The sequence below is a fragment of the Mirounga angustirostris genome, unplaced genomic scaffold (genome assembly GCF_029215605.1).
Source record: "Mirounga angustirostris isolate CCGP_5_RB_7025 unplaced genomic scaffold, mMirAng1.0.hap1 SCAF_2, whole genome shotgun sequence".
NCBI classification, from domain to species: Eukaryota; Metazoa; Chordata; class Mammalia; order Carnivora; family Phocidae; genus Mirounga; species Mirounga angustirostris.
In genome coordinates this window covers 143,382,303-143,402,995 of record NW_026991710.1, presented here as the reverse complement: position 1 = coordinate 143,402,995, position 20,693 = coordinate 143,382,303, and the positions used below count along the sequence as shown (strand labels likewise).

The 20,693-nt window shown below is 42.8% G+C and overlaps 2 protein-coding genes across 9 annotated transcripts in view; one reads left to right on the top strand and one right to left on the bottom strand.

The window, feature by feature from the left end:
- The window catches only part of CBR4 (carbonyl reductase 4), a 124,875-nt gene extending 114,014 nt beyond the window's left edge, over positions 1-10,861 (top strand). The window contains exon 6 of the mRNA XM_064585266.1: positions 10,843-10,861. The gene's annotated coding sequence lies outside the window, so the exon portion shown is untranslated. The remainder of the gene's footprint in view (positions 1-10,842) is intronic.
- PALLD (palladin, cytoskeletal associated protein) overlaps positions 1-20,693 on the bottom strand; it is a 426,115-nt gene that overhangs the window by 40,668 nt on the left and 364,754 nt on the right. For 6 of the 8 annotated variants that reach the window (XM_045880159.3, XM_045880160.3, XM_064585259.1 and 3 more), the window contains one exon: positions 972-1,652. The exons of the other annotated variants lie outside the window; for them this stretch is intronic. In XM_045880159.3, the coding sequence (XP_045736115.2) occupies positions 972-1,652 (681 nt within the window). The remainder of the gene's footprint in view (positions 1-971; positions 1,653-20,693) is intronic. 8 annotated transcript variants of the gene reach the window in all.

The following is a 20,693-nucleotide window of genomic DNA, read 5'->3' as shown; positions in this document are numbered from 1 at the left end:
TTACTTGTATGGATAACACGAAGACATTTACGTGTCTTTTTTCCTTCTGCTCAGTTACTACATATATGTAAAGGCTTACTTTTTAGTTCTGTTAATTTAGATATTTCGAAAACATAAGGTGTTTACTTAATAACCAAGCCCCGCCACAGTTATAAAATTCTAATACTGAGCTGAGAGATTAAGATACGTGGTTCGTTGGTAAAGAGCATGGATTTGGAGTCAGGCATGAATTCAATCTCCGTTGAGTGGTACTGTGACCCTGAGCAAATTCTTTACCTACTGGAATCCTCAGCTGTAAGTGGGGCAGTGATACCTCTTAGGAGTGTATCAAATGAGGTCACATACATGAATTGCGTAGCACGATGCTCTATGTGGTAGCTAACGCCACTATCAGCAAAACTGCTGAGAGCCCTGCATAGATTTTGGGTAGTTTCTGACGAGTCTTCTACTGTTTAACGCAGAAGATTAAGTACTGATCTTGGTAACGGTAAAGGAGCTGAGCAAAAATAGTTTGGTAAAGCTGCCGTGACAAGAATCTAAACCCTGGACGGAAGGAAAGACGCGAAAACGGTAGCGCTACCACTGGGCTGTGGATTCGCGGGCGCACCAGGCTAGGGGTGTGGGGGGCGGGCAAGCGGGGGGCGGGGGGGCGGGGGGGGCGGGGGGGGCGGGCAAGCGGGGGGCGTGGGGGGCGGGCAAGCGGGGGGCGGGGGGGGGGCGTGGGGGGCGGGCAAGCAGGGGGCGTGGGGGGCGTGGGGGGCGGGCAAGCGGGGGGCGGGGGGGGCGTGGGGCGGGGGTGGGGGGGCGGGCAAGCGGGGGGCGTGGGGGGCGGGCAAGCGGGGGGCGGGGGGGGGGCGTGGGGGGCGGGCAAGCGGGGGGCGGGGGGGGCGTGGGGGGCGGGCAAGCGGGGGGCGGGCAAGCGGGGGGCGGGGGGGGCGGGCAAGCGGGGGGGGCGGGCAGCCGTCACTCACGCGGGGGTGACGCCCTTGGGCAGGCCCAGGGCGTTGACGGCCACCGACGGCGGCTGCGAGGGCAGCAGGGCGCTGAGGAAGGCGGCGGGCGTCTGGCTGGGGCCGAAGCGGGCCGTGGGCGAGGCGCACAGGGCGGCCGGGGCCGCGCTGGGCAGCGGTGGCGGCGGCGGCGGCGGCAGCGGGAACACGTCGGGCACCGGGACGGCCGTCGTGGGGCTGAAGACGGGGGGCGGCGGCGGCGGGGGCGACGGCGAGGACGCACACCACGGGGCCTCGGCCTCGGCGCCGAAGGGCTGCGCGAAGGGCGGCGCGGGCGCGCGGCCGAACTGCTTCAGGGTCGGGGACAGGGGCGACGGGAGGCTGGAGGAGCTGGGGCTGGAGGCCGGCGTGCCGTGGCCCGACGCGGGGCCGAGGTTCTGGGCCGCGATGAACTGCTTGGGGCGCGCGTAGTTGAAGGAGCCGGAGGACTGCATGGCGGGCGCGGAGCGGGAGGCGAGGGCGCTCATGGGCTCCGCGGAGGCGGGCGACGCGCAGGCCGCGAGCTCGGGGGAGGCGGGCGGCGGCGGGAAGGGCGGCGAGGGGGGCGCGCTGCGCGGGGCGCCGGCGGGCGGGGCGGGCCGCGCACCGGCCTCCTGCTCGAGTCGGATTTGGTTCTGGAGTTGCTGGATTTTCAGAGGGTCCCTGGAGAGAGCGGGGGGGTGGGGGGGAGAAAAGCGACACCTTCAGAGAGGGAACTAGAAGGAATGTTTGTTTGGGGCGGTGAGGTTGACCTGCGGACGGAACTCCCGGTGCACGCCAGCTCCAGACTACGACCTGGTCTGAGTAGGGCACAAGTTGTGCTGCCCGTTATTAATTCCGGACCAAGCGCTAAGCCAATTAAGTATAATCACTTACCGCAAGCTCTAATTTAAGTTTTACCTAAGATGATCCAAAGCAGTTTATAAAATCCAGTGATGGAAATTTTGTCTCACTTCCAGGAACCATATTTCATTTTAACAGAACCAGAAATATGAAGAGAAAAACTTTTGACATGAGTTCTCAGTCCTCTCATTTGTCAAATTTTTGGAAGAGAAGTCTATCATAATGAGAAAGTTAAAAGAGAAGTCAAGTTACTTTTGGAAGATCTAGGTTAGTCCAATTGGCCTACTTTCGGGCTGTCAACTCTGCATTCAGTAAATATCACAGGGTGATTTGGGGGGGAATATCTACTTTAATTTCTGCATTTGTTGCCTACAAAAACCTATGCAGAATTTACTGTCACCAAAATTTTAGTAAACCCTGAATTGCCAATTATTTATACAAACCTTAATACACACCGATATTTTGTACCATGTCTAAAATACACAAATGACACCTATCTTTAGTATGTAGGTGTTCAATAAGCAATAACAATTTTAAAATAATAATGCAGTTTTAATTCCTCAAGTACTTTCCATTGAGAAGAGATAGTTTGAATTTTAATTTTTGCAAAAGTTGAGTTAGTTTTTAGCTAATTGCTAGCTGCTTACTGTTTTATTCAATCAAACTTTCCTGGTTAGCTGAATTTTACATCCAAGATACTTTCCTTTATTCAGTCACCAATGCCTGTCAAAAGAAACTTCAACAGAAGGTGGCAGTATAACAAGCAGCTAGATCAGCCATGGATAGGCAAAGCCCTACTAACTTTAACCCTTTTAAAACTCAAAAATAAAAACCCAAAAACTTCCTTATCCCTATTTAATTTTCAAAATCAAGCTTTCAGAAACTCAAAGCAATGAAAGGAATTGAAGCTGCTGATCAAAGTAAAAAACAAAAAACACCAAAAAGATTTAGCTCTCTTAGCAAGTATGTAGGAACATCCTGTGTCTTCCATCCCCTTCTGTCATTATCCAGTAAAGTAATTACACTTAAATCCACAAAAAGAACAAGAAATGCTTCTTGGGAACCGAAAAGTATAAATTAGATGGTTCTAGTATGTATATAAAGTATGCAGATGGCTCTATATGCTTAATCTGTGCAGAGCATCAAAGATTTCAACAAAGAACTTTGTGGGGTCAGTCCTATGGGACTCAATTGGAGCGTTTTAAAAGCAGCCATGCCACTGCTAGGCTTCACCAGATGCTGAAGTTCCAGATGTCAGTGTGGTTTGGGTCCACTGTCCAGCACATGTGCTCCTGCATTCGTGTACTTAGAACTGGCCCCGGAATAGAATTCATAAAAACCACCCAACACAGCTCTAAAACCCATCATCTAGCACTTTCATCCTGAATTCCCAAATGCTCCTTTCCGAGCTTCCTGCCTGTTCTATCACCTTACTTCCTACCTAATGCATCCTAGTCCTCGAATGTTCATCATGAACATTCAGGGCACCCGTGCACCTGGGTTGGGAGTGGTCTGGGTGGCCCTCCTCAGAGGCACTGCTCCCCTACCCTGGCCAGCTGGGTTCACCATGGCCTCAGCTGTGTTTTAAGGTATTTTGAGCTAGGCCTGGCATCAGCAAATAGCCATGTTTAGTGGCTCTGGCGAGGTTGCTGCAGACTCCTATCATTCCCTAGATGTGTGGCGAGGACTCCTCTGCCCCATGATTAGGGAGTGGCTCCTGAGAAGCCAGTCTTCAAAGAAGCCAGGGCAGGCAAGCCCAGACCACCACTGTATTCTAACTTTCCCGGGGGTCAAGCCTACTCATCTGGCCATTAAGAACCACCACCAAGTTTGTTAACCCATGTGGGCTTAAAGCTGCTGAGATGCTACTTTTCATAATAAGTGACAATTCAAGAAAGTCTTAATGTAGCATTTCACAAGAAATGAACAGGCATTCTAGTGATTTAGTTACTAGTAGATACTGCAGTGAAGAACTTTGCTAGGGTTTCTACTCACCCATTTTGCACTGGGTGAAGAATGAAATACACAGAGAACTGGAGAGGTGGGAAGGGAGAGTAAAACAGTTATTTTGAATCATGAAGTGTCTGGCTTGATTTCTGGCAGATCATAATATTTTAAAGAATACTTGAGTTAAATGGATCTGACACCTGGATTCTGAGATGATGAAATGCACAATTCTAAGTCATTTTCTCCATCCTCGTTACATCATTTTTATAAAAGTTCATTTTCACAGAGATAAAAAGGCAAAGGGAATGAAAGGTACCAGAAGAGCCTTTGGAAATTACTTAAATGTTATAAAAATTCCTCACTTTTCTGGTTTCCCCATTTTTTCCGGCTGTCTTTTTTCTGGAAATGAAACTGCATTGAACCTCTTGGAAATACTGTGTCAAGGCTGAAAAGTTAAGGCGTCTGGACAGCCCTAGTTGCAAGGACGACACTTTGATCGGCATATTAAAGTCTCTGGTTTTGCACAACTACTCCCTCCACCACAACCCCAATTCAAAAAGTCTTAAGAAATTTCCTACTCTTACCCCTCCTTCAATTCTATTTTTTTTTTTAAGATTTTATTTATTTATTCATGAGAGACAGAGAGAGAGAGGCAGAGGGAGAAGCAGGCTCCCAAGGAGCAGGGAGCCCGATGCGGGACTCGATCCCAGGACCCTGGGATCATGACCTGAGCCGAAGGCAGACGCTTAACCATCTGAGCCACCCATGCGCCCCACCCCTCCTTCAATTCTAAAGGCTTCAATACTTAAGGAAATGAGATGTCTGGACTTTTTGTTACACACCTGTCACAGCCCATTTACAAATGGGGAAACTTCAAGCAACACGCTCAAGGTCACAGAGCACGTTACCTGCTGAGCCAGGTTAGATCTGTGTTTGTGTCTGGTTTCTTTAACCGCACCAGGCATGTCAACATGGAAGAACCCTCACCACCTCCAATGTGATTTAAAAAAAAAAAAAAATTCTGTGGTCATCTTTCCAAGAACTTTCTCCACTCATGCCTCCACACAGCCAGAGCATGAGGGCCTTAAGGATCGGAATCATCAAAGTTTTAAATTTTTACATATTTAAGAATACATTTAAGAATATCTGACTTCAAACTTGATTCTTTTTACGGTGAAATGGTACAAAGATGAGATCTTGGCAGCTCAGAAAGGGAATATACTAACCTTATGTTACAGAAAATCAAGAGCCTTCCTCCCCCCACACCAATGGTTTGGACACAGATTTTAACTAGAACTATTTTACAGACAATTGGATGGGGCAAAGGTTTAGATCTGACAGGGATAGAGACAGATGCAGAACCCAGTTTATTTTCCATGTCAGTAATCTGTCTTGCCACTAGATTAAAGCTGCCTTGGAAAAACGTAACCAACCAAGGGACAGTGTGGTACAGGAGAGTAAGGCTAGACTCAAGTTGGATGGCACTGACTGGGAACCGAGCTCCACCAGCTACTAACTGTGGGGTCACTAACAGTGATTAACAGTGCCTGGTTCACATCGTGAGCTCAAGAAACATTCCACGGCAGGAGAGAAGCACCACATCAGCTAGGGTTACTGTACAAAATGAACCCTAAAAAAATGGAGATAATGTCCTACTTAGTGCAAGGGGATTTTCCTCTTTATCTGTTCCCACCGCAAGTGGTGGTCCTTCTTGTACTCATAAAACCACAGCAGGGGCAGGAGATGAGAGACAGCATGAGTCATGCACCTGGCACTGGCTTGTCTCATTTTCAACAATCCTGGGAGGTTGGTATTTTCATCCCCATTTAAAAAACTCCCCATAGATCAGTGAGATCAAGTAATTTGTCTAAGGGCAGAACCTGGATGTGAAGGGCTGGTTGGCTCGAAAGCCTTGCACTCATTCTCTCCAAAGTGCTCAATAAACAAGAGAAAAAAAAGGGTTATTAAAATGTTAGCTTATTATTACTACATATCACTTTTTCTCTGGGGAACTGCAGCCCAAGCTCAAAATAAATGATGTGAAAGTAAACTTCCGGAAAACAACTTTTATGTAAATTGGAAATTCCCAGTACGTCTCTCTGGAGCAATGTCTGGATTGCAAGAAGTAATTTATCCTTTGCTCCTATTAATAAAGATTGAGTATTTATAATTGTCTGGAGAAACTCTTGGGATCTTGAAGCTGGAAAACATTTGTGCTTTCAGAATAAATATGCTGTTGATTTATATATTTTCTTTCATTTTTTATTGTGTGATACAGAAGCCACTGTATGATGAAGAGGTGCAAGACAGCACCCTCTGAACCAAGAGCTCTGCTGGTCCTATTTATAAGCACTTTGAAGGCAAGGACGATGACCTCCAGCATCCTCACAATACTAACCCCTAACCCGACATCCTCACAACACACAACCAAACACCACACTGGAGGACACACACTGTCAGTGACAGAAACCGGGTTAATTTCTGGCTGCAATTTCTATACCCGTCTCAGTCCATCAGGTACATTCAAGTAGGGTAGGCCTACGATAGGAGGGCCCCATACTGGACTGGGGAATTTTAAGCATTTTCAAATGAAGGTAGATAAGTGAATTAGGGAATAAACTGGGTGTTTCCACAACATTGGCTGGGATTAGCTCAGTATCAGATGTATTCGAGAACTCAGTATATTAACTCTGGGAACTTATAAAATAGAATATAAAACTCCTACAAGGGCTTCAGTTCAGGGAGTGCTGATTATGTTCCATCTACTTTATTATATTAGTACTTCAACTGTCTTGTTCTTGTTTCTATTACTCATACTTTATGTCTTCGTATCACATAAACTAGGTCCACCTGGTGAGGGTCAGTATCTAACAACTTGCTCTGTTTAGCACTAACTTATTCCGGCCCCCTTGGTAAAAGGTACATAAATCACAATCTCGAGAACAATCATTTACACAATTAAACTGAGTTAATGTAAGCCAAATGAGAATGTACTACACTGGGTTTTGGGGAGGTGGTAAGTGCAAAAATAGCTAAGAATTTAAATACATTCTCCCTAAGGTTGGGGGAGAGGACAGGGATAAAAGATTTGGATTTTCTACAAAGTACCATCAACAAGAGAATGTGAAAATCAAATTAAAATTGACCACTGCTTAGGAATGTGTGTTTAACATATATTACAAAATGACATAGGTTTCTTTATAAAAACCACATTCTTTGATCTTTAATTTATTCTGAGCCTCTTGTAAATCATCCCGACTCTCTGGATAGAGCCAGGATGAAACACAATTAATTACATAGAAGGGTTCAGGGAAGAAGTGACCTGAGTGAAATCAGCACACGACTTGGGTCTCTTTTAGAAAAGACTCGTCCTTTCCACTTAGAATAAGAACTGCATTTGGCTCTGCTACAGAAAAACAGGAGCTCTTTATGTCTTCATATATAAAGTTGATGTCTATTTGAAGTCATCTCATGTACCATGAGAAAGAGAGAGAGCAACTGCTAACCAATTCATAATCCTCCTGGGAGCGTCTCTGGACTATTAGAGGATGGCTGTGTCTCTCATGTAGCTCAGGGAATAAGGACCGAGAGGCCGGGCTGGTGTCCTAACAAGGGCCAACACTGACCTGAGCTGTTCCTCAGAACGTGAATTCTGCAGCCGGCTTCCTGGATACAGAGGATTCTCCTTTAAGAGGTTTGTGGAGGTGCAACTCTCTGTGGCATAATGGGGTACATAAATGGTCGTTTGGCTTTGTGAAGGCTGCAGGATGTGGTCCAAAGCATTTATAGTCCTACCGAAAGGACTGTACCCCGACTAAACTGTATGTGATAAGGCACAGACTCTGATGGTGTTTGCAATCCTAATGAGTAAGCCTGATGAATCCGAATGAGGTCGAACACTGGCGTCCTCAGCCCTCAGCCGTTTTTAAGGGAGGAATGTGAGGTCAGGTTCTAAAAGCATCAATTCCACATCGCAGTTAAATGCCTTAAATAATTTTCATTTCTGTTGCTGCACAGGCTAGTGGAAACAGCAGGAAGATATCAGCTGCTGATTCGTAGAAAAATTGAGTGAACATAGCGGACATTAACAGAAATTAATGTGGACTGTTCCCAATTGAAAATGTTTGGTATTACTTATTTTTAAATTTTTTTTTTTATTTTATGAGGCAACATCAGTGATATCATTGAAACACCAAAGAAAAATCTCCCTTGGAGACAGATGCTGAGGAACTTTCAGGTCTTAAGCATTAAATTTTTCTGAGCTTTTAAGGAATTGGGGGAATAAAAGGTGGACAAATACTTAACTGTAGGTCTTATAACGAGACAAAAAATTTATGGCATATTTTAAGGTTTCATACGGTTAATCTTTCCTCAAATTCTGTACCTACTCACCAAATGGCTTTAATATACTCGGAGAACAAAACAGCGATTCTCACTTCTCTACCCCTTCCAAACGTTTTATCTTCAACATCTGTTTGTGCTCGCATGTGAGAAGCTCAGTAAGTGTTTGCTGAATTTAAGTAAAATCCTCAGATTTCTCGAACGTACAAACTAGCTGTTCCGTCACGCGATACAGCACGCAGACACACACCACTGCGTTGTTCTGAGGGAGGAGGGGCACCTTGCAGATAAACCCGCTATCACACAGGCTGTTTACAAGCAAGAACACAGAGTCAACCGGAGAAATGGTCAAATAGTTCAACTCCAATTCAGCCACCAGCTATTTATGACTTTGGGTAATTGGCTTATCCTATCAGGGACCCAGTTCCTCAACTTGAAAATGGGAATTTATAATGTAGTATGTGTAAGGTCCTAATAAACTTTCAGATTTTATGAACCTTACTCTTTAGTCCAGTTACATGCAAACATTATAAAGAAACTGACTGTAAAAGGAACTCATGAACAACTAAACAAGTCCAAGGTGTTTATTCGTATACATATATCAATCCTATGCATATGCTGTTTTCACATCCATTGAAACTGTTTTTCAAAAATGAGTATGTTATTTCCTGGTAAACAGAAATAGATTTTGAAGGCGTTAGAGAAGCAAACTAAAATCATTCCACAAATGACTCTTATAAAATCTCATAAAAGGAAGGATACTTTTATCATGTAAACAATCATCACCTCATCAGTTAACATTAATTGCATTTTTTTTCTTAATGTAGATAAATTCTACAGATCAATCCTGTCCATAAGTTAAGAAAAATAGCTTTGGGGTTTTGTGTGTCTCAGAACAGCTCCTGTGGGAATTGGGTTGGATGCGGTTCTGCTAGAATGTTCCCCTTACAGTACCGTGAACTAATTCAGTGGCTGTGGAACCACTCACCCTTCTGTTAATAGGCCTTTACCCTCTTTCCACCACAACACCTTTTTGTCCTTTGGCCTGATTTTGTAAACCTCCTACAAATTAAGGTGTTTCCTTGACCATAAAGAGCCGGTTACATCATACTCTGGATCTGTAATTTGGGAGTGTCAGTCCTGTCTCCTCCTCACTCTTGCTCCCTCTGGAAGAATGAGACAATGCAAGTACCCAACCCCTCCTTCTTGAAACACTCTTCTCGCTGCCATCATCTTACTGCCACCACTGTCCTTGTTCTCCTGCCTCTGATACTGTGCCCTTGCCTCACAGCTTCTTCTCTGGCCTTCTAACTATGGGTGTCCCCCCAACATCAGAACTTCCCGATCACCCCCTACTCCATCTCTGACCCAGACCCCGGTCCTGAATTCCAGTTCTGTTGCCCAGTTCATAGAACATAAACTCATCACACCTAAGACAGGGTGCCCCTCTCCCCTAATAACACATGATAATTCAGATTCCCACAATTTGGCCCCAAGCAGCCCTAACTTCTTCTAACTCCTGCTCTATCTCCACATCTTCATCCTTTCGTTAGTCTCATTGTCCCCCAGACTCACGCTGGGTTTTCCTCCTTAGCCTTCTTGCATGTCCTGCCCTCTCTGGGAAGGCCCACCGCCACCAATTTCTCTCCATCCCCCGAGGCTGTCTTCAGCCTTTTGTGCTCCTTTCAAGGTCTCTCTTTCCTTGGAGTCCTCCCCAGTAACATCTAGCAGTTCTTCCTTTCTCCTGCAAGCCGCCACCAGTCCTCAAGGCTGGTACGGCACTGTCAGGGCTTGGCGGTCACATCCTCCACCCACACCCACGAGCCAGATCTTCTAGAACCAGGTGTGGCTTCTCTGTGCTCTCCTGGTGATTACTGCAATGTTTGGCTTGTAGATGTCGCTACCCGTGAGGAGCTCACCAGGCATCGTTCTGGGCGGAATATGGGAAAGGTGAAACAATCAGAGCTCTTACGAGGACAACAGGCCTTACACTCTGGTTTTTTAGTATCCAAAATACGAAACTCCCATCCCCCAAAAGGCAGTGTTCGTGAAGCTGGCAGCACAGTTCTCCATTTGGCATCTATGCGCACTCCATCATGTTCCAGGCAGCGGAAGCCTGTACCAGTGCCCATTTTCCATTTTATTTGGTTATCAGTGAGAAGCGCCTCGAGTTCATGTTTACCTTGAGGAAAAGGGTCTCAGGGATATTTGCAGAACTTGGTGAGAACTTTAGTCATCTCTAGGCATTTCTTTTCTTTAGAAGGGCCCATTCTGCCCATTGCTGCCATGTTCTTTTTCAAAGCATAGATTAGATCCTGAGATAACGAAGTCGGTCCCTGTACAGAAAGAGGAAATGGCTCCCTGTGTGTCCATTGTGTAGCAGGTCATAAAGACCTAATAGCGCAGTGCGAACAAAACTGCACTGGACGACCGTGCTGGGGCTGGAATCTGAGGCACTGATGCTATCTGCCCACAACTTCACGCTGATATCTGGACTTGTTTTTCAAGTGTTGTGGAAGGACTGCGGGGAGCTGCTGCTGGCTGATCCTAAGTTAAAGAATGTGTAGGTAGAGGCCATGCTTTCTTTCTGGAAGGAGAATGAGGCCCTTGGTTGGTGACATGGTGGTAAGCATTCATAAAAGCAAGTTATGACTCACTAGCTGGTGGAGAATTGGATGAGTTCCCTCTTCTTCCTTTTTTTTTTTTTCTTTTTTTTTGACAGAGCCAGAGCGGGAGGGGCAGAGGGAGAGAAAGAGAGAGAATCTTAAGCAGACTGCACTGAGCACGGAGCCCGATGTGGGGCTCTCTATCTCACGACTCTGAGGTCATGACCTGAGCCAAAATCAAGAGTCAGATGCTTAACTGACTGAGCCACCTAGGCGCCCTGGGGTAAGTTCCTTCTTAAAATCAGTTTCCTGAAACTCCAAGAGGAGTGGACATCTGCTTTTATTATTATCTACCATTCTTCCCTTCATCTGATAAAAGCAATTCATCCCTTCCTTTACAGACCAGCTTCTACTCTATTCCTTGTGGGTCTGCCAGTCATAATCCCCCAACCCTTGGTCACAGGGTGAGCATGTGACCCAGGACTGGCCAATCATTGTTGGCTTCACCAAATCATTCCAAGATAAATATATGATCTAGGTCAGGCCCGGCCAATCAGGATTTTTCATACTGAAGACGAGAGGGAAATGTGTCTCTTTGTCCTTTGACAGACAACCAAAAGGACAGAATCCCTCAGAGGTGCTGGCTGCCATGGAAGAGCCTACAGAAAGGAAGCCAATATATAAAAAGAAGCCACACTGGGAGATAAAAGACAGGAGAGGTAAAACTGGGATGCTATCTATCTTAGCACCTAGATCCAGATAGCCCTCAGATCAATTTTATCTGTGAATTCCATGTACAAAATAACTGCTCCTCTCCGCCCACCCCCCCCCTTTTTTTTTTGCTTAAGTTAGTTCAATGCTCTAACACTTTAAAAGAAGTAACCTTGGAGACCAACCAGTCCAATTTCCTTATTTTACAGATATGGAAATAGAAACATAGAGAGATTAACTACACAAAGTTATCAGCTGGTCAGTGCCAAAGGCCTGACAACAGCATCTTGCTGGTAAGAATAATATTAAAAATTAATAGCGGGGCGCCTGGGTGGCTCAGTTGGTTAAGCAACCGACTCTGGATTTCAGCTCAGGCCGTGATCTCAGGGTCATGAGACTGAGCTGTGCGTCCGGCTTCACGCTCAGCAGAGAGTCTACTTGAGAGTCTCTTCTTCTCCCTCTGCCCCTCCCCCCACTCTCTCTCTCTCTCAAATAAAATCTTTATTTATTTATTTATTTGTTTAAAGATTTTATTTATTTATTTGACAGAGAGAGACACAGTGAGAGAGGGAACACAAGCAGGGGGAGTGGGGGAGGAAGAAGCAGGCTTCCCGTCGAGCAGGGAGCCCGATGTGGGGCTCGATCCCACGACCCCAGGATCATGACCTGAGCCGAAGGCAGACGCTTAATGACTGAGCCACCCGGGCGCCCTCAAATAAAATTTTTAAAAAAATTAATAGCATTACCTAAAGTTGATGAATCAGTAAGTAATGAATACATATCTTGTTCATTAAATTGTGAAAGAAACCATTAGAAGGTCTAAAAACATGGCTAAAAGTATTGATCTCTGGAGAGTGTGACTAGAACGAAGTAGAGGAAGTCTTTTATTTTTGCATTTCATAGTCTCCTATACTAGTAGTTTGACTATTTTTTTTTTTTAAAGATTTTATTTATTTGACAGAGAGACACAGTGAGAGAGGGAACACAAGCAGGGGGAGTGGGAGAGGGAGAAGCAGGCTTCCCGCTGAGCAGGGAGCCCGATGCGGGGCTCGATCCCAGGACCCTGGGACCATGACCCAAGCCGAAGGCAGACGCTTAACGACTGAGCCACTCGTTTGACTATTTTTTAACCTTGTGCATATAAGGCACCGATTCCAACGTCTTATATGAAGATTCTTGAAAAAAGTCAAAAATGCATTTTGGCAAGCTCAAGAGATGTGGCTTAGCAGCCTGCACTAAAGGACTTGTGACCAGGGAAAAGAACTGTTAAATTTTAAATGGCTTTGACCTTCCTTAGCTTATGACCAACTGACCTTGACATTCCTTAGAAGCCGTAGGATGAGCTGCAACAATGACTGATGTTCCTGCTCAGGAGGCAGATCTAGTCCTTGCAGCAGAAACTGAAGTTTACCCAAATGTGTCTTGGGAAGAACCATAATAAATGAGGTTCCCTCCCTACTAAAACCACTAAAATAATTCTTAGATAGAACAGCCCAATTCCTGAATGTAATTACTCTTTAAAAAAATGAGAGAAATGTATCATAGCTACATGAAGTTTCAACGTGGTTATATATGACTGTATATAGTCGAGAGGCATTTATCTACCATTCTATTGAATGGAGTGTTCTATAATATGATACTTATGACATCTCAGTATGATAAAAACCCTGCAACATCTTGAAATGCCTTTTGAAAGAAGAAAACTTTATAGTATATACACCTATAGTACTGAGCTTGTTTTACTATACTTCATTAATCTTTTCCAAAACATGTAAATAATGAAGCTTACTGCACATGACGCTGGGTTTTATGATTAGATTTTAAAAACAAATTTTATACATTAGGTGGTCCTTCATTTAGGTAAGTCGTATATAAACCTGGATGTGATTATTCTTTTTAAAATTTAAAACAAATAATGGAAAAAGCTACTTGAGTATAAATATCTGTATAATGATGTAAACAGGAGATTTCACAGAACAATCGATGGAAGGAACCTGGATCATCCTGAACGACAGAGTAACAAGTAAATCTGTCTAAGTATCCCACAGGAGACCACTGACAGAGCTCCAGTTAGTAACTAGGGTTTTTCCTTTAAGCCTCTCAAGTGAAGACACCAAGGTACAAACCTCTTTCACTAAAAGGCTTTCACTAACAATTAAACCAAAAAGTCATTTCTAACAAGAATACAGATAAATAGTCCAAAGAACAAAGGAAAGATATGCTGTAAATCAGTCAGGTTCCAACAAGGGCTCCTTCTTCCCGGAAAAGGAAGGAGTGAGCCCTTGCTTAAGAATCACGTGGAGCTGTTTGTCCAACAGTTTTATGTCCTCACACAGTTACAACATCCATGTGTGTGTATGTGTGCATAGACCCATACATCGGACTAGACATAGTACCAGCATAATGTGCATTTTCAAGTTTAAATGTGATAAAATTATTGTCTAAGGACAACAGTCCTATGTAAAAATTATAGAATAATTACACTTTTACTCCTTAGCAACCTCACCTGGCTCAGCCACCCATCTCTTTTCTCCTGTAGTTCTCTCCAGTACAAATCTGAGGTTTGGATCTCTCTTTCTGACTCCTCAGATCATCCCTCAAATGGTCCCAAACTTGAAAAGGAAGAAGGAATAGCACCCCTCATATATAAGTCATTCATGCACTTCAATGGTCTGAAAGAACCTTAGACATATGGGCTCCCTTGCTAATTAGTGCATTTTCAAACCATTAGTCATTATTGCTTCAGCACTTACCTAGAGAGGCTAGCCCCAGCTCTGGTACAGGACAGAGAAGGTGTGGGTGACCTCAGATTGACTCACAGCACCCAAATAAAAGCATTAAATAGACCCACTCCCCCTGGGAAGGCAATTTGGTGGCAGGATGTCACTCCTTACTGAGGGATTTGGCAGAGCGCCTATGCATCGTGCTTTCCCTAAGGAATTCTGGTAATTGCCAATTTATCCATAACCTTTCATTTCCAGTGAAGTTTTAGTATCCCCACCTTCTCCTGAAGATAGAAAGTTTGTCTTTATAGCCCCTTTTCATTCAGCTGATCTAATACTCAGTTTAAATTTACCCTGAAAAACGGCCTATAACAGTTTTAGTTTCTTACCCATAACAAAATACTGCCATCAAGTTTTGATTATGAAATTGGTTGGAAAAACAAGGCAACGGCATTATCTTTTTGACCAACAGAATTTAACTTTTTTGGCTTAGAGAATTAAAGTACAAGGATAATGATAGCTTCTGAAAAATCAGTAGAGTAGTCATAACAAAATTTTTTCTTTTTAAAATTGAACTTGTAATTATAACCAGTAACTGCAGACCTTTCTATACAATATTCCTTTTTATCTCTTTTGGAATTAAATTCTTTAAAGTGCACATGATAAAAATGCAAAAACAAATCCTACTTCATTTCCATATGCAAAGAAAAAAGAAACTTGACCCACAACTCCTACCTTATATGAAAAGTAACTCATATGAATCTTCAAGTTGACTATGAACCTAAACTATAAAATTTCAAGAAGAAAACATAGGAAAATCTCTGTGACCATATATGTAAGGCAAAGATTTCTTAGGTATGACACCAAAAGTGTGTTCCATAAAGGGAAAAAACCTGCTAAGTTGGACTTCTTCAAATTAAAAACTCATACCCTTCAAAAAGCAAAAGATACAAAATGACACCATAAAAAGTATGGCTTCATTCTATACCTTCTTCCTCCCAATTCAGTTTTCAGCCCCAGCATCAACTAAATACTGTTAACCATGCCTTGTGTTCCCTCCCAAGGTAGGCTATACAAAAAAACACATAGGTATACACTATATGGTAGTTATGTTACTCTTCATAACAAGATTTTTTTAAAAAACAGAAAACTCTCATATTCAACACATTTATTATTCAGTTAGTCCCATACTCTTGACAACATTCACAGGTCATGCACAAATAGCTGAGACCAAATTATTTGGAAGTAATTAGTTTTGAAGTTTACTTGAGCAAATATGGAAAGGGAACAGATAAAAAAAATTAATTTGCTTGCCTCAGTTAAAACAAACACAAAAATATTTCCTAAATTATCGGTCTCTCTGTGTATTCTTTAGCCATACTTCATATTTTAGCTATGTCAGCTGTTATATCCTGGGGGAGAGATGTTGTCATCTGGGGCCTGGTCCTAAAATATTATTTGAAGTACATAGAAACCAGTTTCTTCAGCTGTTTCCATTTCTTTGGGTACTGGTGTTTTTCAATAATGAAATTCTCTTTTAAAGAAAAATGAGAATCTCTTGAGTCACTTTGATAATTAGAGGAAGTATCTGCCTAGGCCGAACTAAAAACATTTTTCACACTACACAGCCCAATTCACTTCCTAAATGACTCATGTAATACTCAAGTGAGCAAGAAAAGGACTCCCACCTCGCTCTAATTCATTATCCTGTTTTATTTCTTCACAGCATTTACCATGAAATTACTACATTCACATATCTCTTTTTATACTTGCCGCCTAAACGCCCAGCCCTCCAGCCCTGGGAGGTCAGGGCCTTGAGGGAGGGGGCACTTGTTCTGTCCAGTTGTACGTGGCTGTGGTTCAGGAGCTGAAGTGGGCCCTGACGCACACTAGGTACTCAACAGATACTTCTCCACTGAATGAACTCCATTTCTATTACTGGGATTAGCTTATTCCTGTCCTATAGTTTGTAAATTCATCTCCAGCTGTGAAAAGATGGGAGATGACCCTTTAGAATACTTCACACGATTTGGAAAGGTTTGTGCATACCTAATTTATTCCCGCTAGACCTGTGCTGTCTCAAAAGGGTAGCCATGAGCCACACGTGGCTACTGAACACTGGGAACGTGGCTGGTCCAAACTGAGATGTGCTCAATGTTTAAAAAACACACCAGATTCTGATTTAGTTCAAAAAGAGTGTAAAAATGATCTCATTAACATGTATATATTACTTACATGTTGAAACAATATTTTTCATATATTGGGTAAAATAAAACATATTAAAATTAACCTCACTTATTTCTTCTTTCTTTTTAATACGACTACCAATAAACTAAAACTGCGTATGTGGTCTGTATCTATAGTTCATATTGTATTGCTACTAGACAGCACTCCCCACAGGCCTGGTTCTAAAAGTTCCAGGCAATTTTGTGCTCCTGTGAATTGTGTAAGACTGATGAATCACAGACCTGTACCTCTGAAACAAATAATACATTATATGATAAAAAAAAAAAAAGAAGATAGTAGGAAGGGGAAAATGAAGGGGGGGAAATAGGGGGGGAGATGAACCATGAGAGACTATGGACTCTGAGAAACAAACTGAGGGTTCTAGAGGGGAGGGGGGTGGGGGGATGGTTTAACCTGGTGATGGGTATTAAACAGGGCACGTATTGAATGGAGCACTGGGTGTTATATGCAAACAATGAATCATGGAACACTACATCAAAAACTAATGATGTACTGTATGGTGATTAACATAACATAATAAAATTAAAAAAAAGTTCTAGGCAAAAGCAAAAATGATAGAACATGTCAACAAAAGAGGGGAATGACCAAGTTACGAGCCAAGGTTTTATGCTTAAGCAAGGCTGCAGATTTTTTTCTTCAGTTTATAAAAATGTTTAAATAAAAGTCTTAATGCCCAAGTACAAAAACAATAGCCTACTGTCTTAAAATGCACAGATTATGATTATATTTAGAGTACGCTTAGTAGATGGGAGGGAGTCTAGATTGAAAATGGCCAGACAGTGGGCAGGACACGGCTCTCGAACAAGTATTATGTTATTTCTAAAAGACTACAGTCACCTTCTATTGCCTCCTTGTTAAAGTCTATTCTGGAAAGTCAACAGTCTTCTCAACCATAGTATTATCATTAAGTATCTATCTTTTGACTCAAAAAACAGCATCTCACAGAAAACCTGCCAAGTTAAAGAGAGACTGCAACAGATACTGTCTTCATCCTCAAAGGAGAAGATGAAATGTCAATCAAAGTATTAATTTATGCTTGATCAAACTTTATAAAAACAAGATGCCTGGAAAAACAGCTTATAGTACACTGATGAGTATATAACTTAAAAAAAGCTTTCTGGTATTACTTACTGAGTTTGGCTAAATATAGTTAGCAGCCCTCATGCTTCGTAGCACATTTTCCCCTGGAATTCAGCTAATATAAATAAAACAAATGGAGGGAACCTGGCCCCCCTCCATGAACATTACATCATTCTTCCTTATTAGGAAAACTTCTTCAAACCTGACATTTTGCTCTAAACAATTAGTGTTTAATCCTCAATGAGCAACTCTAGAGGGAGAACCGCTCTAATCAGAGGGCTGTTATATGTCAGGAGAAATGTGGGTGACATATAGGCTCATTTTAACAATGGTATTTTAATTCTCTAAACAGTAGCACCATTATGGAAAGCATTAAAGAGGAACGTTTAATGTTCCCCAAAGAAGGTACATTTAAGAAAGCACATTTCATGTTCCTCAAATTTTTGCTTTCCATATATTTTCTGATATATGCATATGTTGTGGTGAACAGAGAGAGAAGTCGAATTTATCACAAATGATCTTATTTACATGTGGAATCTTAAAAAACTGAACTCACGGAAATAGAGAGCATATTGGTGGTTGCTAAGGGTAGGAGTGGGGAATGTGTAAAGGGGGTGCAAACTTTCAGTTAGAAGTAAATCTAGGGATATAATGTACAGCATGGTGACTATAGTTAACAGTACTGTATTGTATATTTAAAAGTTGCTAAGAGAATAGATCTTAAAAGTTTTCATCACAAGAAAATGTAACCATGTGAGGTGATGGATGTTAACTAAACATACTGAGGTGATCATTTTGCAATACTACATATATCAATCATTATGTTGTCTACCTTAAACTAATACAATGCTATACGTCAATTATATCTCAATAAAACTGGAAAAGAAATTATATTTTAATGTTACATAATAACTTCTTTGCAAAAACAAAAATCATGTCAATGGATCTAGACTTATTGGTATGCAAGGTAAGATTGATTAAGATGTGTACAATAAAAACCGATCAGAGCAAACCCTTCCTTAAACAATTACCTTTCCATGAATATAAATAGGATAGTTCATCAGTTTGCCAATTCTACCTGATATTTGACCTTTCTTTCATCTTGATGTTAAGGACTATTTTTATGAGAAATATGAGAGAGTTGAAAAAAAGGGTTCTAAATCTGAAGTACATAATGGTGCAATGGGGCTGACAGAGCTCATATCACAGTATAAAATGATCAATTTATATATAAACAACCCTGAGATGCAACGGATCGTGAAGGTAACGTGCTAGAGTGAACACGAAGCCTTCTTTTATAGTGCGCTCCTTTCGGCAGGCAGTAAATCACAAATCGCTCACTTATTTTTCATTTTCACTTTGGTTCACTAACAGAATCCGATTCCTCACACGTTCACGAAAATGTGGAGGGTGAGGAATGGCTTTCAGAGGAGGGCAGGCAGGAGGGAAGGCAGGCTGGCCTAGAATAGAAGGGAGGATGGTTCTAACACTTCCAAGTTTATACTCCTAAATCCAGCCCTATTACAGGACTTTTTTATTTTTTCAAAGGAAAGAAAAACAAGTACACCGGAGTCTCTTGCGCTCCATAAAATTTAAATTGGACTGGGGATGGTCCTCATTGTTTCCCAGCACTGGCAGACTGGGAAACCGATTCCATTTAGGAACTCAAAGAACTTTCCAGTCTAACAGGCCCTGCCATCTTCTGGGAGTTTTATCCACACACTTCTTACTGATTTAGGAATTAAAGGTAGTGGTGTACTTCTCAGGAGTGTAAACTCTGGAGTTAAATTGCCTGTATTTACGTTAGTGCCTGAGTGTCCCTGATCACTTAACCTTTCTGAGTCCATTTCCTCTTCCTTCCATGGGAGTTATGATAGCACTTACCTCCCAGCCTGTGAAGATGAAATGACTTATTTACACATGAAGTGTTTTGAGTAAACTTGAGCAAACCCTCAAGAACTGCTAGTAATTACTATTCAGGATGACCACATAATTCAGTGTCCAAATGTGGACCCTTGGCTCTCGGACAACGGGTCAACTGACAGTACTGGGAGAATCAGAACTTGTAGTCATCCCAGTAATGTTACCTCATGTCAAGGTCACATAATGTAGAGACAGACTAATTTATAAATTTAACAAGAATCTGTGCATCAGTGGGTACTAGACAGTACAAGATTAGATGGAATAAGAATGCCTTACGGGGCGCCTGGGTGGCGCAGTCGGTTAAGTGGCAGACTCTTGGTTTTGGCTCAGGTCATGATCTAGGGGTTGTGAGATCAAGCCCGATGCCCCCGTCGAACCCCACATTGGGCTCCGAGCTCAGCGCACAGTCTCTTTAAGACTCTCTTTCTTTCTCTCCCTCTGCCCACCCCCATGCTCTCTAATAAAGAAAAAAATCTTAAAAAAAATTTTTTTTAAATTACATTTAGTGATTTTTATTAACGCATTTCCCCCCCAAAGATTTATTTATTTATTTTAGAGATAAGAGTTGGGGTGGGGGGAGAGAGAGAGAGAGAAAGTGTGTGGTAAGGGAGATGAGTAGAGGGAGAGAGAGAATCTCAAGCAGACTCTGCTGAGTGTGAAGCCCGACGCAGGGCTCGATCCCAAGACCCTGGGATCATGACCTGGCCGAACTCAAGAGTCGGATGCTCAATGGACTGAGCCACCCAGGTGCCCCATATTCCAAATATATTGTAAACTTGAGTCTAACTCATTTCAGCAATGTTTTCATTCTTCCTCACAGCCCCTTTTCGTAGACATCAGGGAATCTGGGAGCAGGAGAAGAGAGTAACATGAAGTAAAAAGATAAACAACAGTGTAATTGTCTTTGCCATGGATCCAGTCCGTGCTCAGCACAAAGACAGACCCAACTGCAGTTCCACAAGTGAGTGGGTTGCTTCCCTTCTGACCTAGGGAACTGTCCCCCTGCCCACTGTCATTGTAGAAACAGAGAAAACACATCTGTTAAATATGAGCTTTAGTGGAAAAAATTCAGCTGGCATTCTCTTTTCCTCTCTGTCGTCTTGTTTTAATAGCACTCTTATGTAAGTTCTTTACTATATATAGTTGAGAATGGGGAGCTGTGATGTGACCTGTTCAGAGGCAGTCAGACTCGGGCCACTTCCTTCTCCCTCGTGCCCAAGGGCAGCTGGTCCGGAGTTTCATCTGGAGCGGCCAGGACGCAGAAACCCAGGCTCGTGTGGCCT